This window comes from Podarcis bocagei, assembly GCF_964188305.1.
Source record: "Podarcis bocagei genome assembly, chromosome: 6".
Taxonomy (NCBI): Eukaryota; Metazoa; Chordata; class Lepidosauria; order Squamata; family Lacertidae; genus Podarcis; species Podarcis bocagei.
The window spans coordinates 98,145,298-98,162,064 of record NC_138130.1 but is presented as its reverse complement, the minus strand read 5'-3'; the positions used below and the strand labels follow the sequence as shown (position 1 = coordinate 98,162,064).

At 45.4% G+C, this 16,767-nt stretch overlaps 1 protein-coding gene across 11 annotated transcripts in view; it reads right to left on the bottom strand.

The window, feature by feature from the left end:
* Positions 1–16,767, bottom strand: part of TENM4 (teneurin transmembrane protein 4) — a 1,513,375-nt gene that overhangs the window by 179,761 nt on the left and 1,316,847 nt on the right. For 8 of the 11 annotated variants that reach the window (XM_081197251.1, XM_081197258.1, XM_081197259.1 and 5 more), the window contains 3 exons: positions 12,139–12,309; positions 5,731–5,948; positions 4,673–4,883 (listed from right to left, as the gene is read on the bottom strand). In XM_081197251.1, the coding sequence (XP_081053377.1) occupies positions 4,673–4,883; positions 5,731–5,948; positions 12,139–12,309 (600 nt within the window). The remainder of the gene's footprint in view (positions 1–4,672; positions 4,884–5,730; positions 5,949–12,138; positions 12,310–16,767) is intronic. The other 3 variants (XM_081197257.1, XM_081197260.1, XM_081197253.1) reach the window with 1 other exon arrangement.

Genomic DNA, 16,767 nt, shown 5'->3' with positions numbered 1-16,767 from the left:
ACACAGTCTCCGCACTGCCCAAACGGTCTGCCCGCTGCCTGCCCCCCAGCTGTAGGGCGGATGAGTGGGAGGAGGCAGGCAGACTCCGGATGCCCTGTGGTGCGCCCGGCCTCTATGGGTGGCTCCCCCCGCCCTTGGGCACACCACTTCAGGCACCCAAGCAGCTTCCTCCGCCGCCACCGCTGCCTCTCCCTTGGGGGAAAAAAACCCCTGGCAATTGAGCCAGGAACATTCTGCATGCAATTGTTGTTGTTGTTTAGTCGTTTAGTCGTGTCCAACTCTTTGTGACCCCATGGGCCAGAGAACGCCAGGCACTCCTGTCTTCCACTGCCTCCCGCAGTTTGGTCAAGCTCATGCTGGTAGCTTTGAGAACACTGTCCAACCATCTCGTCCTCTGTCGTCCCCTTCTCCTTGTGCCCTCCATCTTTCCCAACATCAGGGTCTTTTCCAGGGAGTCTTCTCTTCTCATGAGGCGGCCAAAGTATTGGAGCCTCAGCTTCAGGATCTGTCCTTCCAGTGAGCACTCAGGGCTGATATCCTTCAGAATGGAGAGGTTTGATCTTCTTGCAGTCCATGGGACTCTTAAGAGTCTCCTCCAGCACCATAATTCAAAAGCATAAATTCTTCGGTGATCAGCCTTCTTGATGGTCCAGCTCTCACTTCCATACATCACTACTGGGAAAACCATGGCTTTAACTATACGGACCTTTGTTGGCAAGGTGATGTCTCTGCTCCCCCCCCCCTCTCTGCATGCAAAGAGCTGAGCTATTCCCCCTTCTCCCAAAAGTCAGTAATAAACCACTCTTCAAGCCCCTCTCTGTGCAAGTCAGCTTTCCACCACCTGGGCAGATAAAACCATTGTGCCTCCGCGATTTCCCAAGTCTCTGCCTACGTGTTTATATATTTTTTTAAACACGAATGGCTCAGCCATCGTGCCTTTCTAAGCCAAAACAAATTGAAGCGTTAAAAGAGGCGGGTGTTGACAAGCACACACCCAAAAGTCTCGACACAGCTCCCGATTTAGACATGCTAGCACCATACTTCTTTCCTTCCAGCCCATATTCTGGCATGGCTCAAATGTGCACATCCCATCCGCGTTTCTTCTGATTTTTGAAAGTCACACAGAGACGAAACGTGTTCAACAGCTCTTGTATGAATCACAAGATCACAGTTAAAATTAGGCATCTCGGAGCTTCCCTCTCACCCCGCGAACTTGCCCTCCCGGCCCAAATCAATCTATTTCCCTCTTCCTGCACAGATCAAGCCTCCCATCTGCTTGGTGACCTGGAACATCGCACCCTAGTTAGTATATGGAGTGTCTGACTCAAAACCTTATTTCGCTCTTCCTTGCTGCACTGCAAAAAAACAGAAAAGGAGGCTAAGACTGCTGAGAAGATTTTAAAGTGTTCCAATAGTTCTTTCTAAAATATATGAAAATAATCAGCCTGCCTTTTAGCCCCACAAATGGGCTCTCAGTGTGGTTTTGTTCTCTTATCTTTACCTATAGAATTAACAAACTTTGTATACAGTACTGCTTGACAGTAATAAGTAACTTTATAAAAACAAACAAACTGTAAAATCATGAACAGTTATAAGCAGGTATTTAAAAACTGATTAAAACCAAGCTGCAGATTAGAACGCGTGTAACTTCTACATGTGTAAGACAGGAGTGCCTAGCGTGCTCTGGTCCATGGGGTGACGAAGAGTCGGACACGACTAAACGACTAAACAACATAAACAAACTTCTACATGTCTGGCTAGGCTTGTCTAAACAAAAATGTTTTAAGAAGGCTCCTGCCTGGTGTCAATAGGCAGGGAGTTCCAAAGTGTATGTGCTGCCACACTAAGATATCTATTTCTTACCGCTGTGTAATGGGAATTACCGTATTTTTCTGTGTATTGGACAAGGGTTTTTGACTCAAAAATCACGTCAAAAAACTGGGGTCATCCAATACATGAATAGTGGCATGGGAGGGGGGGGGAGTGCTGCGCCACCAGAAGTGAGCGGGGAATGATCTGGGGGGGGGGGGTTCCTGCCCACAGCTATGTGTATGTGTGTGTGGGGGGGAAGAAGCTGGGTATGTTTAGTGTGGAAAAGAGGAGACTGGAGAGGAGATAGGATGGCCATCTTCAAATATCTCAAGGGTTGTCACATGGAAGATGGAGCAAACTTGTTTTCTCCTGCTTCCCCGAACCAATGGCTTCAACTTACAGGAAAGGAGATTCCGACTCAAGATCAGGAATAACTTCCCAATGGCAAGAGCTGTTTGACAGTGGAACGGTCTCCCTCGGGAGGTGGTGGACTCCCCTTCCTTGGAGTTTTTTCGGCAGAATTTGGATAGCCACCTGTCATGGACGCTTTAGCTGAGATTCCTGCATTGCAGAGGGTTGCGCTAGATGACTCTCAGGGTCCCTTCAAACTCTGCAATCCCACAATTCTCTGATAGAGACAGCAAGTCAGACCCATGGGTCCATCTAGCTCAGTACTGCCAACACTGGCTGGCAGCTGCTCTTGAGGATTTCAGGCAAGGTTATCCCACAGCCCTACTTGGAGATGCTATTGGGGACTGGACCTAAGACTTTCTGCTCTGCATGCGAAGCAGATGTTCTACCACGGAGCTACGGCCCTTCTTGATCCAGAGGCCAGCTCTGAGAATGCATCGTAATGCAGACGTGAATATACCGTACTTTTGCAGTTGAAGTGGGAGTTTCACTGGCAGGGGATGTGGACCTAGACAGAAAATCTTCAGGAGCAACCTTGCAAAGTCCTCTGGAGGCGAAGATGCTGAGCAGAGAGTTAAAAGCACATCTCATTTCCAATCGTAAGCTACAAGAGGATCACGGAATAAAAAACTGCATTCCGTAGGGTCAGATTACCACGTGGTAAATTAAAGGGCAATTATTTTCCGCGCCACTTAGCGATGAATAGGCTTGAGCACACGCATACGTGCACATGAGAAAACGTAACGCATTCCTGACAGTGAATACCTGTTCAAAGTTCCCACGCAAAAGCAGAATATTACCATTGCATTTCAAACTGTGATTAAGTAAACTTTCACGGTTAAAAAAAGAAAAAGGTATATTGCAGCCTTAATGACTTTGCTTTAATAAGACCTAAACTTTTAATTAACCTGCCAAGACAAATTACAGCCAATAGCTCTCAGGTAACTACTTCAGACAGCTGAGACTCAGAGCCAAAGCCTCTTTGGGGAGAAGGATTAATGGAAAGCTCGGAACGACCCCTCGTTTTGCAGTCCAGGAAAAAAATATTGGACCATTAAATAATCATTGTGGTTTGGAGAATGCTAAGTGTTAATTTTTATGGGAGGGTCTGTGAATTACAACAAGATGGATTAGGGGGTGAAGGAACATGGTTGGCTTGATTCCGTGAAATATAAAATAGCTGTTAATTATGGCCACCCTGTGTGGTTTTTATTGAGAGCCTCCTGATAATTAGTAGCTTTTTAAAAAATAAAATAAAACCAGAACAAAACCAAATACGGACTGTTGAAAGAACGTCCGTCTCAGCTTTCAGCACAGCAAAAAATAATCTAGACTACTTGACGAGGCTTCGTAATGTAGCGGCTGCGAGCTAAGAGTTAAGAAATTCCTGGATCAAATCTCTCACCAGCCCTGAATTCGCTCTGCCTAAACCTCACCGTGACCCAGCAGTATGAGCAAATTAATGCTGCCCCACCATGCAGACTTGCTGTAAGGATTTGGAAATGTACAATGCCCTTCAGACAGGACCAAATCACAACACAATTACTAACTGAGTTATTGTTGTTTTTCTTGAGCTGCAGAAGCAAGTTTGGAAATGTGGCTGTCTCCTTTGTCATACATTGTGCAAGGGGGAAATGACGCGGTGGAAACAGGTGCCAAAATAACTTTGTGCCACCCCACGATCTCGGGATTGGAAGGTGTGTAAAGGTCACAGCCCAAAATGTATCTGACTGGTTTTGCATATTGTGCCAATAAAAGGAGCCTCCACAGAGCTAGCTGGCAGCTTGCTCCTGCACAGCTCACCTGCATTACCAACTCCTGCCTCATGTCCTTCACTTCAGGGGTCAATGGAAGACATTGCCTAAGTGGTGCCCACAGGAGACAGGTGTGCTAGCCGGTACTTCCGGTGTTGCTCACGGAAGGCCTCAGCAATTCTCCCTTTAATAATCCACAATGCACAAGGAACTCTCCTCACTTCGTTCCTGCCTACACTTTCTCAGCTTCTGCTGTGCTCAGTGTGCTCCCGTAAATGTGTCCCCATGTCACTGGGTGCTTCGATTGGCTCCCCGTCTCCCTTCCATTCTGAACACGGGAGATGCATAAAGAGTTTCTCTCTGCGAACGACCATTTTGTGGTCTTGCCTTTTTACCGCTCTGCCCAATCTGGCAGCCATTTTGTGCTACGCCACGAGCCCCACAGCAGCCCATTCGGCACCTGTGGCAACGCCTCAAGATTACAAACATGCGCACGCTGGCCCAAGAAAGGTTGCCTGGTCTGTGGTATTCCTGCGACCGAGAAAATATGAGCACCTGAGCAAGTTTGGGTCAGGAGAGCATCCCTGCGAGAAATATTGTTTGGTGTGGCGGAAGACAGGAAGATGGCGGCCCCAGTACCAACGCTGGCTGAAAAACAACTAAAAAGCATACATTTCCAAAAATTAAGTTCTTACCAACAGCAGTGGTGAGAAACGAGACCACCTCAGACTCCTTCCCGTCGTTGTAAAAGGCGAGGTGCCACATCCCTGAATCCAAATACTGAATAAATCCCGTCTCGTGGCTGGCTAGTGGCACAAAGCCCTTGTGTTGCCGCTGAGGGCCTTCCAGACTCCGGGCCTCCTGAGTTAGCAGTCTCCTCCCATCCAGAAGCTCTACAAAGTCAAACTGGAACACAAGGAAACGAGGTGAAAAAGGGCAATTCAGAAACCTTCCCCAAGTCAAATGACTTCTGAAGTTTTCGGGGATGCAGCCTGGTGAAATCTGCATCTGTATCTAGGTTACAGGTGTGCCGCAGAATTACATTAACAGGAAATACATCTATTTTTCATTTGTCATACTATTATTTAATTTGGGGGAAAACACACGTGAAAATAATTACACCTCTCAACTGAAATTTGGGGTCAGGGGTTAATAAAAAATTAAGGCACCTCTCAAATACTTAATGGGCAGAAAGCAAAAAAAGTGGGTCTCCAACAGTGAAATCTTGTCTTCAGAATTTTTGGAAGTTTTAACCCCCTTTTTTGAATTTTGGTCATTTGAGGTTTATGATTTTTCTGTTTCCTTCTGAGGAAACTGAATAGTTCAGTGAAACGAGGTTTGTAGCTGGCATCCCTTTAAGGCTTTGTACAATTCTAGGTTTTTTCTCATTTTTTCCTTAAACTTTTTGATTTTTATTATTTAGTTTATTTCTATAAGATAATATTTCTAGTCGATTACTTCTCGTTTCAGGGTATTTCATTTGTTTTGTGTAATTTCTAGGTTCCATGACTGTCTTTTTTCTACTAAAAACAACGTGAGAGCAGATAAATTTTAAAACACCCAATTTATTCCAATTTAATTGCAGTAATAGCATTACTAGTAGTACTAGTAGTATTAATAATATGTAGTATTATTACTAGTAATACTAGTAGTATTAATACTATGACCTCCCATCCTGCTAGGTTAGAGGGCTCTGAGCTGCCTATATTACCTGAGTTCAACGTATACCCTCAGGTGACAACATTCTTCTTACCTGTGTGTGTGACGGCGGAAGGCCTTTCCTGCCATAAATCCCAACCAGAGCAGACTTCCCTAATGAAACGTTGAACTTCAGATGTACCGGGTGGTCAATGAACACCTGAGATCTCCAGAAGATACCGGGAGCGATCTTCTGCATGGCTCGCCTGCCAACATCAATCTCCCCAGTGTCTATAAAACTGTCTTCTGGAAAGAAACTACTGGGCTTCCCTGCTGAGATAAAGGAAAAGAAAAGAAAATATTGGATTATAAGGCTGCCGCCCATCATCGCCTCCGCAGCAGCCCATGGAGATGGCTTCTGGGAATGAACGTGCTCCTGCCTGCAATGTTATCTCCCCCCCCCCCATATTTTATTATCAAAAGCCACAAAGCCAGAGGGATTGTTTGCCCTGAGTTGTGGGGTGTGTGTGTGTTTGTACATTGCAAGTAAGTGCAATGGGGCAGATGTGGGGTCAGGGTCATCATCAACCCTGGAGTTTCCTGCTTGAAGGAAACATCTGAGAACATTCAAAGGAAGGGGATTTGGGTAAGACTTGTGGAATTTCCATGGAGGACCCCTGAATACTGCAGTCCTCTGCCTGCTGGGCTGGTTTTCTGCTTGTGGAAAGTTTATTATTTGCGGACAGTGTTTGAAATTGTGATTTCCCCCCCATCTGCAGTCTGAAGTGGCACAGTCCATAGAATTGCAGAGCTGGAAGGGACGAGAGGCTCATCTGCAACGCAAGAATTCCAACCAAATCGTGCATGCCAGATGGCCAAACTCATTCTTCTGCCTGCACAGCCCTTTCTCAGAAGGTTCCACATATCCTGAATTTGGGGGGGGGGGGGAGTAAATAAAAAATGAAAAGCTGACCTGAAATGTCTATTAACGTTGGGTTGTGTATGTCTGTGTATAGCACCCAATAGTAACTTGGGTCTTTAATTTGTGTGCAATTTATTTACTTATTTTTTGTCTATGAGCACCTAAAAGCTGGTTTGTATGCAGGTCAATGGAGCAGAAAGCTTCTGCAAGTAACTGAGGGCTGGATTTGGCCTGTGAGGAGGTCCGAAGGGCAGGGAAAATTATGCATATTAATGTCTGCTGAGACTTGTGTGGTACGGAGAAATTTTGACTAAGAATCCAAATCGAACTCAGCCCATCCTCTGACCTGCAAATATTAACATCTGACTATACTTGCTATTCCCTGCCAGCCCCACCTGAAACAGGGGTATAAGAGTAAGACCTACATTGGCTCCCAGTACGTTTCCGGGCACAATTCAAAGTGTCGGTGCCGACCTTTAAAACCCTAAATGGCCTCAGCCCAGTATACCTGAAGGAGCGACTCCACCCCCATCGTTCTGCCCGGACACTGAGGTCCAGCTCTGAGGGTCTTCTGGCAGTTCCCTCACTATGAGAAGCCAAGTTGCAGGGAACCAGGCAGAGGGCCTTCTTGGTGGTGGTGCCCGCCCTGTGGAATGCCCTCCAACCAGATGTCAAAGAGAAAAACAACTACCTGACTTTTAGAAGACATCTGAAGCCACATGTGACTACAACCTCAGCTTCAGCCAAACCTTTAACCTGTAGTAGGAGCCTAATCCATCTGGACAGCACTGCCAGGTTGTTGTAAACCACTCAGAGCCTGTTCTGCACTATTCAGCCTGAATAAGGGCAGGGCTGTCATAAGCCATGTTGTCTTCTGCACATTTCTCTTGGGGGAAACGGGAGGCAAACCTGCCCACTCCCCTCCCTGTTTCTTTCCCTCTCAGCTAGGCTCTCCTTCCACCTAACCAGAGGCACTTTGAAACATCCCAGTCTGCCCAGTTACACCCCCTCTTCACTAGACACTTCCAGTGAGCTCGTCGATTCAATTTTCTTTTTCGATTAAAAACAGTGAGGTTTTTCTCCTCGCCTCTTTAGGGAAAAGGCCACTTTGCAGATCCTCCCCCCCCTCAAAAAAACCCCTGGTGAAATGACCCACTCGATTTCTTTCTTGGCAAACAGGGGCAGTAGAAATTCAAGAGGGCACTTGCACAGAGCACTACGCTAAACAGGAAAATAAAATAAAATATAAATGGAGCTCTCAGGAAGGTAAGCTAAACTAATCATCCGAACTCATGCCACGTTTGCGGGGATCTTTGTCTTCTTTCCTTTTTGGGGGTGGGGAGGGGAGAGTAAGCATTGTTCTGGGAAAAAGGAATTAAAATATCTCCTCCATCCACCACCTTTTTACAAAGCCAAATTCCCTGACAATGCATGTTTAGTGGCAAGATCATGATTGGTAGCACATTCTTGCAGCCATAAAATAAAATAGTTGTTTTTTTTACTATTCTAGACAGTAAAAGTCTACTTAAAACGTTAAGTGATTCCATCTGTTATCAAGTCAGCGTAAACTCCCCCTGTGGACACATCAGGCTGGATGCGACTTCATTTAAAACAAGTGCGTGGCGTTGCCGTACGTGTGGAAATGCAGCTGTCAGGGGCGATTTTCAGATTTTTAGTTGTGGCTTGACTGAGGATGGGGACAATGGGCTGGTCACTTGGAGGTTCCTCCTTCCCACCCACCTGAGGTAAAACTAGGGGAACATTCCACTCTTGGCTCCCCCAAAAGGAGAGCCAGTGTGGTGTAGTGATTAAGAGCAGTAGACTCGTAATCTGGGGAACCGGGTTCGCTTCCCCGCTCCTCCACATGCAGCTGCTGGGTGACCTTTGGCCAGTCACACTTATTTTAAGTCTCTCACCTCACAGAGTGTTTGTTGTGGGGGAGGAAGGGAAAGGAGAATGTTAGCCGCTTTGAGACTCCTTAGGGTAGTGATAAAGCGGGATATCAAATCCAAACTCTTCTTCTTCTTCTTCTATTTCAAATATTTCAGAATACAAAAGCATTCATCCACAGAGGAGTTTGTTCCCCATGTCTCTGAGTCTCTGTTCTGCACCTGCCTCCTTAATCAAATCATGCCCATAATATTAATTCAGAGCACGTGCACCCGCCTCAACTTGAGCACCATAGAAACAGGATTGCAGAGCTGGAAGGGATCGCGAGGGTGATCTAGCCTAACCGCCTGAAATGCAGGAATCTTTTGCCCAACATGGGGCTCAAACACACAACACTGAGATTAAGAATCCCATGGTGTCTCTCTCTCTCTGTCCTCTAGTCTAATTTTGTTGGCTGAGTTTTTGAGGCTCCAGGATAGGGTGGATGCAGGGTTCTTCCTTTTGATTGCTGGCACTCCTTGGTTTATTTGGCATCTAGCAGGAGATAGAGGATTGCCTTAAGGAGGAAGCAATCAATGCAAGAAGGGGTGGTCTCAGCTGCCTTGATGGAGGCGGGCAAGTGATAACTCCATAAGAAACTCTCTCTGGATAGTCTCAAGTCTTCCCTTTGGGGGCAAGGTGCCAGAGCGAGCGGCAGCTATGCAACTCGTCAACGGCACCAGTTGCCTGGATACTTTTAAATCTAGTTTCTCTTTTGGCAGTGGACCAGCCTTTGGCCTGGTTTGTCAAGGCAAGCTGTGGGTTTAGCCACCAGGACCATGAAAACAAGCTGTAGCTTGTGGTTAAGTTTGGAAACTTGTGGTTCATTGCAAACTCGGGCGCAGACCAGCACGCTTTGCCAAAGCTTGGCTTTGTTCAGCACGGCAGCAAATTGAACCACAGAGAAAAGGCGGCAACTGTGAGCTCTACTCCACATTGGTGCAGTTCTGCTAGACCATAGTTTACCTTAGCATGACGTATGAACCAGGCCATTGTCCTTCTAATGTTTGGACAGGGGAAGTGTAACTGTGCTAATTCTTCTGGACTTTTCCATAGCTCCCCCCCCCCAATAATTGACTATGAAATGCTCCTGTCTCAGATTGGGGAGCACATCATTCCAGGTTTCCATTTCTACCGGGATGCCAAATTCCAGAAGACACTTCAACCAATTATAATATAATTTCACAGAATACCTTACAGCAGTGCTACCCGTTTAAATGGTCAGGAAAGCCTTTTAATCTTGTGTTAACACAACTATATCTATCTATCTATCTATCTATCTATCTATCTATCTATCTATCTATCTATAGTTGTGTTAACACTCTCTCTCTCTCTCTCTCTATATATATATATATATATTGTACACCACATCATTAGTAAAGCTAAAGGGACCCCTGACCATTAGGTCCAGTCATGACCGACTCTGGGGTTGCGGCGCTCATCTCGCTTTACTGGCCGAGGGAGCCTGCATACAGCTTCTGGGTCATGCGGCCAGCATGACTAAGCCGCTTCTGGCAAACCAGAGCAGTGCACGGAAATGCAGTTTACCTTCCCACCAGAGCGGTACCTATTTATCTACTTGCACTTTGATGTGCTTTCAAACTGCTAGGTTGGGAGGAGCAGGGACCGAGCAACGGGAGCTCACTCTGTTGTGGGATATTCGAACCGCCGACCATCTGATGAGCACGTCCTAGGCTCTGTGGTTTAACCCACAGCGCCACCCGTGTCCCATACACCACATCATTAAGAACATCCAAAAACTTGGTAGACCGGACTTAGAATCTTAGATCTTGGAAGGGGCAATGCCCATGGCTGAAAAAGAAAGGCGACTCGGGGCTTGGAAGATGAATCACAAGTGGGAAAGTTTGAATTAACTCAAATTTGGCTTGGGACACATTGGTTCACTCAGCACGGCACCTTTCATTTTTTGAAAGGATAAAAAACATGCCCATTCCATACCTGGAGCCAAATTCTGACTCACCACTGAAGTGGCTAATGATTGCTCTTTAGAAAGAGTCAGAACTTCACCTTTTGCAGGTATTTCTGCTATGGATTCCTCATTAGATGCTATCTCATAGGTTGTCAAGCTGTCAAATGTCCCCCCCCCCCGAAGCAAAGGCTGGTCTTGCATAGGCCTGAACAGCTGCAGCTTACTAATTCCTGTAAGTACTAATTCCTCTTGGCGTCTTGCAAGAAGCCAGAAAGCAACGTACAAGACATGAACCCTCTATAGGACAATTAAGAAGAGAAATGGACCATTTCCAGATATTAAACTGGCCTCCCTAAGCATGCTCACTTAGAAGTAAATACCGTATTTTTTGCACCATAACACTCGCTTTTTTCCTCCTAGAAAGTAAGGGGAAATGTCTGTGCGTGTTATGGAGTGAATGCCTACGGGTGGCAGGGGGATCTGCTGCAGTCATGAGCAGAGGATCCATGGTTCCCCTTCCTTCCCTCCTCCGTGGTTACAAAGCATGGATCCACATGGTTCCTCAGGATTTTTGCATTGGGCTACTCCAAACTCACTGTCAGATCACATGTCTGTGGCCACAGCATGAACCACAAAAATCATACATCCACTATTTCATTTAGAATATTTTTTTTCTTGTTTTCTTCCTCTAAAAACTATGTGCGTGTTATGGTCTGGTGCATGTTATAGAGCGAAAAATACGGTAATCACTCATTTTTGCTTCTCAATAAAATATTTAGGACAAGGGTGATAATTGCAATGATAAAGTTAACTATGCTGGGGAGAAGTTCACTGACTGAAGGAGAAGGGAATCTGAATTTTGTAACTTGTGGATTTTTGTTTTGAGAAAAGTTAGGTGGGAGAAACGGTGTAGATATTGTGAACTGGGTTATTTTTTTTTAGTATCCAAAATTACCAGCTGAAGTGCTAATATCAAATTTTGATTCCTGACATTCTAAGGTTCAATTCTGAATATTAAATTTAAGTGAATATGTAGGGATCCAGTAGGATATCTTGGCTTCGGGTCACATGACTGAAGAATAGGGACACCCAAATTTCATCATCATCTCTATTTTGATAGGAAAATTGGGCTGGTGTTACTCAGGCCAAAGTTGAGAAATGTTGCGAATTTGATTCTAGCTATTACTATTAATTAAATTTGTACACTGCCCTTCATCCCTAGATCTCAGGGCAGTTCACTAATTACCCTACTGACTTCCAAAATGGGCTTATTCAATAAGTGGTTTGAGGACTGCCAATTGATGCCTGTGGTTCCAGCGATTCTTAATTCATTTTAAGGCACGGCACCCTGCGGCATCAACCCCGTGCCAAGTTTGCCAACAAACTGAATAAAGCCAAGGTTTTTTATCAGCATTCAGTAGCCCTGTAAAAAGAAGGAGCGTTGAAACAACATTTGAGATCAGCAAAACATTTCTGGTGAGAGGAAATGGAAGACAGGAGGATTTTGGTGAAGAAATGTTGTGCCCCCAATGCATATGGATTCTTCCCAGTTCCCTTTATGAATGGCTCTGGATCAATCACCATGCGGCAATGCACAACTTCAGGACTTGTAGGCGACAGATGGAAACATAGATGGGCAACTACTGGTTCTAGGAGGAGAAGGTTATGGAGTTATGAGGATGGATGTCTGGAATTCAGAGGCAGATAGAGGACTGACAACAAGGACAACACACCAACCGTACCTTCGCCGGCTCCTTTGCCTTTCCTGTCAGGTACCTCTAACCCCGTGCCCCCTGAGGAATATAAGGAGACGTCCGTTGGCACTGGCCAACTGCTGGCCGTGTCTTCCGTCATCTCAAACATCTGCCCTTCCATCGGCTGCAGGTGCCAGTTTAGGCCAAACAGGTGCATGGCTGTGGTGAGCAACGAGAAAAGTCATCTTTTTGTGGGGGGTTTGTTTCTCTGCTGAGGACAAGCTTGAAATACAAAGACTGCACCCAAGTTCACTGCTCCTCTCGGTTTGACCCCCAGGGCTCCAACATCAGCACTGGCTTCTGCACTGCTTTGGGCCTACAAAGATCACAATGGCTTGGGCCTAGTAGGGATGGAGAGCCCCTAGTCCTCCGGTGGTTGCTTGGGTACAACTCCTATCATCCCATGCCACTGGACACAGCTGGCTGGGGTGGTTGGGTGTTGGAGTCTAGCAACATCTGGAAGGCTACAGGTTCTCCATCCATATCCCACCCACAACTTTGGAGAGCTGGTGACTCTGGATTCTTGAGTATAGCTTCCATTGGCCAAATCCATTGGCCAAGCACATGCAGATATTATCAGTGACTGTTCCCAGCTCCACAGATCCCTTGCCCTAGAAATCCGAGCTAAGTACCCTTCAGAGGTTCAATAAGAGAGGCCGTTTGGTCTTGATTTTTTTCAGAGTCTGGGTGTGAGAGCAGAACATTTTTATCTTGGCAAATACGTGTTCCCAAACCCTCAACGTTTTCTGAGATAAACATGGATGTAGGGCATGGAATTGAAAATCTGTGGGTGTTAGACAGGGGTGATTCCACGCCCACTGATTATCTTGTGCAAAGGCCTCAACCTCGACCTGTGGACATCTTTCACCCCATTTGGAATTGCTTCCAGTTTCAGAACTCAGCTGAGGGGGCAGACATTTTTAAACAACCTAGGAATTTCTGACAAGGAAGACCTGCCAGCTCAGATTGGGACCATGCTGCAACAACCTGGTTGAAGCTGTGAGCTGAGAAGTTGGGTAGAGATATAATTCTGCAGGGGAAAGAATTGGGGCTCAATCCAAATCAAACTCAAACTAATTTCTTTGAGGTGAAGCTTTCTCTGAATGGAGAATGCTGCGCAAAAACAATCCACAAAGGAGGCCGGAATCCAATGGCACAGGAACTTTTCTTCCTTTTGTTTCTCTTTCCACTGTACGCAGGAAGAGTGAAAGAGAACAGAGCAGATCTTATGCCTTGATGCAACGCCAGCGTTCTCCTAACCAGGTCAAGGGCTGCATTGGGTAGGTTGGAAAAGCGAGGCAGAAACATCTATGGGATTTGTTTGATGCTAGAATGCACTGTTTGCTTGTCTATGTGCATCACGAAAAGTCAAAACAGTGGAAGAATCAACTCCGCAGAGAAGGGAGCACCTAAAATCCAAGGAATGTGGTGGCTCCATTTTTTAAAAAAACAGTAATAACAGAGCAGTGGACTGGCATGGTATATAGAACAGGGCATGTTTATATGATTAGCCATCGCCTCCTGAAAGCAAAGAGGAAAGCCAAAACGGCTTCCTGTATCCTTTCTCTCTCCTCCCCAACATAAACATTTCATATTTAATCACGATCCAAATTTCCCTTTGGGCTTTCTGCAGTTCTCAGATTCGCTGTTCCCCACTCTCTCGATTAAGGGGGCACATGTACCCACCCCACCCCACAAAAGTGCACGGCACATCCTCCAGGAACGTGTCCGGTGGTATTAGCATCAAGTCCACTCAACGTAATTAAGAGCAGAAAAACGGAAAGAGAACGGCTCCCCAACATTGCCGTTTTGTTTATAAAACCATGCCAGAATTTGTCAAGCGTTCCAGGAGGCAGCTTAGCGCTGAGCACAGGGGAGAAGGTCAGAGCTGCAAACTTGTCGCACAAAGCGGAATCCGAGGTTCCTGAACTCTCCTAACAAAGGAAAACAAGCTTGGAACTGGGCGAGTACTTTTAGCTGCCAGTCTCTAATAACAAATTCCCAAATCTCTCAATGGATCAGACGCCATGCCAAACCATGGTTTGTCCAACTCATCATTTAGAAGCAATGAAAACAAGCACTGTAACTATAGTAACTATTTGTCAATGTAGCTATCGTGCCAAACTATAGGTAGGTACCAGCTGTGGTTTACAAACTCACATCAACATCTAATTAAAAAATCCCCAAATCTCTCAATGGATCATGCCAAGCCATGGTTTGTCCAATTCATCATTTAGAAGCTAGGTAAACCATGGTTAAGAGCTGCTTATCTCCTTCAGTGTGTTCTCTGAGCTCTCAGCTCCAGAATTTGACCTTCCCCATTCTTAATAGAGCCTCCAGCAATGAAAATAAGCACTGTAACTATGGTTTGTCGATTTAGATAATATGCCAAACTATAGGTTGGTACTAGCTGTGGTTTGCAAACTCACATCGAAACCATGGCTTGCTCCAAGAACGACTGGTATCAATTCAGACGTCTCACGCAGCTACAGGAAAGCTTGCTAAGTAGCTACTATTTGGTTGTCCCATTTTGACGCATAAACCAGGTCTAAGTAAGATGACTATGTACACACCTCTCGTTTTGCCAAGTAAATAAGGGGCGTTTGTTACAAAAACTGCAATTAATCTTTTGGATAGTCCTCGAGGGTTGCTATACAGAACAAAATTTATCTGAGCTGTGGGAAAGAGTTGGGTCACCAGGAAGTTTTCAAAACTTATCTCACGCAAAAAGCTTTCAAACTTCTAGGCAGGCCAGTGCAAGATTTCTCCAAAACACTTATTCCATCACTGAATTGCTTTTACCATTTGGCAGCTCTTAATGTCTAACCTATATCTTCCTCTGTGTAGCGTAAAATAAGTGAAAGAACAGTGGGAGAAAGATTTTTTATAAAGAGAGAGAGAGAGAGAGAGAGAAAATATATCCTTCGAAGCACTAAGAGCTCTTAAAAGCAAAATGGAAGTATTAGGAAGAGAGGATTCAGGGTTCTGGAAAGTTCAGTCTGGACTATTCAGGGACATTTCCTCAGCCGCCGGTCTACTCAGCAAGATGGAAAGAAAGGGGCTCAAAGCACAAACACCTTCTTAACAATATTTCTCATCTCATGCAACATTCAATGCATTTTCAGCCACACTGAAGGCTTCCCACCCACTCAAAGAGCGCTGGTTAAAAAGAGCCATTTCCTACAGCACTTAACACCTCTGAATGCACACACTTTTGTTGTGTTTTAGCTACACCACTCACAGTTAATTGAAAGTGTTTTATTATTCCGTTTTCTCTTAAAGCTCCTTTTCGGCAGCTGACACACCAAGGGTATTAAAAGTAGAAGTTAAGCGTGGTTCAAACTGTATTTATATTTATGTGGAGTGCCGCAACTGCAAACTCATGAGGAGGAGGGGAGAGAGACGCTGTGTGGCTGTGAATATCATTGCAATGTACACAACCCACCATATTCAGTCCTTTACAGGGCTGAGTTAATAAGTTGTGCCTCTGGTTACTGCTGATGAAACGCCACTGCTGGTCATCTTTCCCCTTAGTAATTAAGTTCTTGCATTTCATTTTGAGGCCAGGCTCATTAGCTTTTAATGATACCAGATTCTCACACAGTCACTTGTTGTACTTTAAGGTCCCTCGCTCTCTGTTTGCTTATCATCTTTCGCTTCCCTATGGCTACCCACCGTTCTATTGAAATTTGGGACAAGGATTCAGTTTTTCGGACAAATCTGGTATTTTGGCCCATATTAATTCTGCATGTTCATTCACTCAGAGGTCCACTCAGTCCTATAATTGGTTTAATCTACGGTTTAGTTTTTAAATAAATGAACAGGGAAATTTGTATTCAAATAGGTATTTGATCACAAAATATAGATTTTAAAGTCTAAGTAAAAAAAAGCTAAAGGACCCCCGGACAGTTAAGACCAGACAAAGGTGACTATGGGATTGTGGCGCTCATCTCACTTTCAGGCCGAGGGAGCCGGCGTTTGTCCACAGACAGCTTTCAGGGTCATGTGGCCAGCAGGACTAAACCGCTTCTGGTGCAACGGGACACCGTGATGGAAGCCAGAGCGCATGGAAATGCCGTTTACCTTCCTGCCACAGTGGTACCTATTTATCTACTTGCACTGGCGTGCTTTCAAACTGCTAGGTTGGCAGGAGCTAGGACAGAGCAATGGGAGCTCACCCCGTTGTGGGGATTCAAACCGCTGACATTATGATTGGCAAGCCCAAGGGGCTGTGGTTTAGACCACAGCGCCACCCGCGTCCCCTACTTCAAAGTCTAGGGTAGGGTTGTATGATGGTTATGCCATTTTCTCTATGTTTCTCCATAGAAACACAGAATTGGAAGGCACCCCCAATTCTCTGCAATGCAGGAATCAGAGCTAAATAATCTTTGACAAGTGGCCTTCCAATTTCTGCTTAAAAACCTCCAAGGAAGGAGATTCCACCACCTTTTGAGGGAGCCAATTCCATGGTTGGACAGCTCTAACCATCAGAAAGCTCTTCCAGATGTTTAGCCGGGATCTTTTTTATAATCTGAATCCCTTGTTTTGGGTTCTACCCTCCAGAGCAAGTTTGCTCCTTCTTATACGGGAAGACAGCCTTGCCAACAAAGGTCTGTA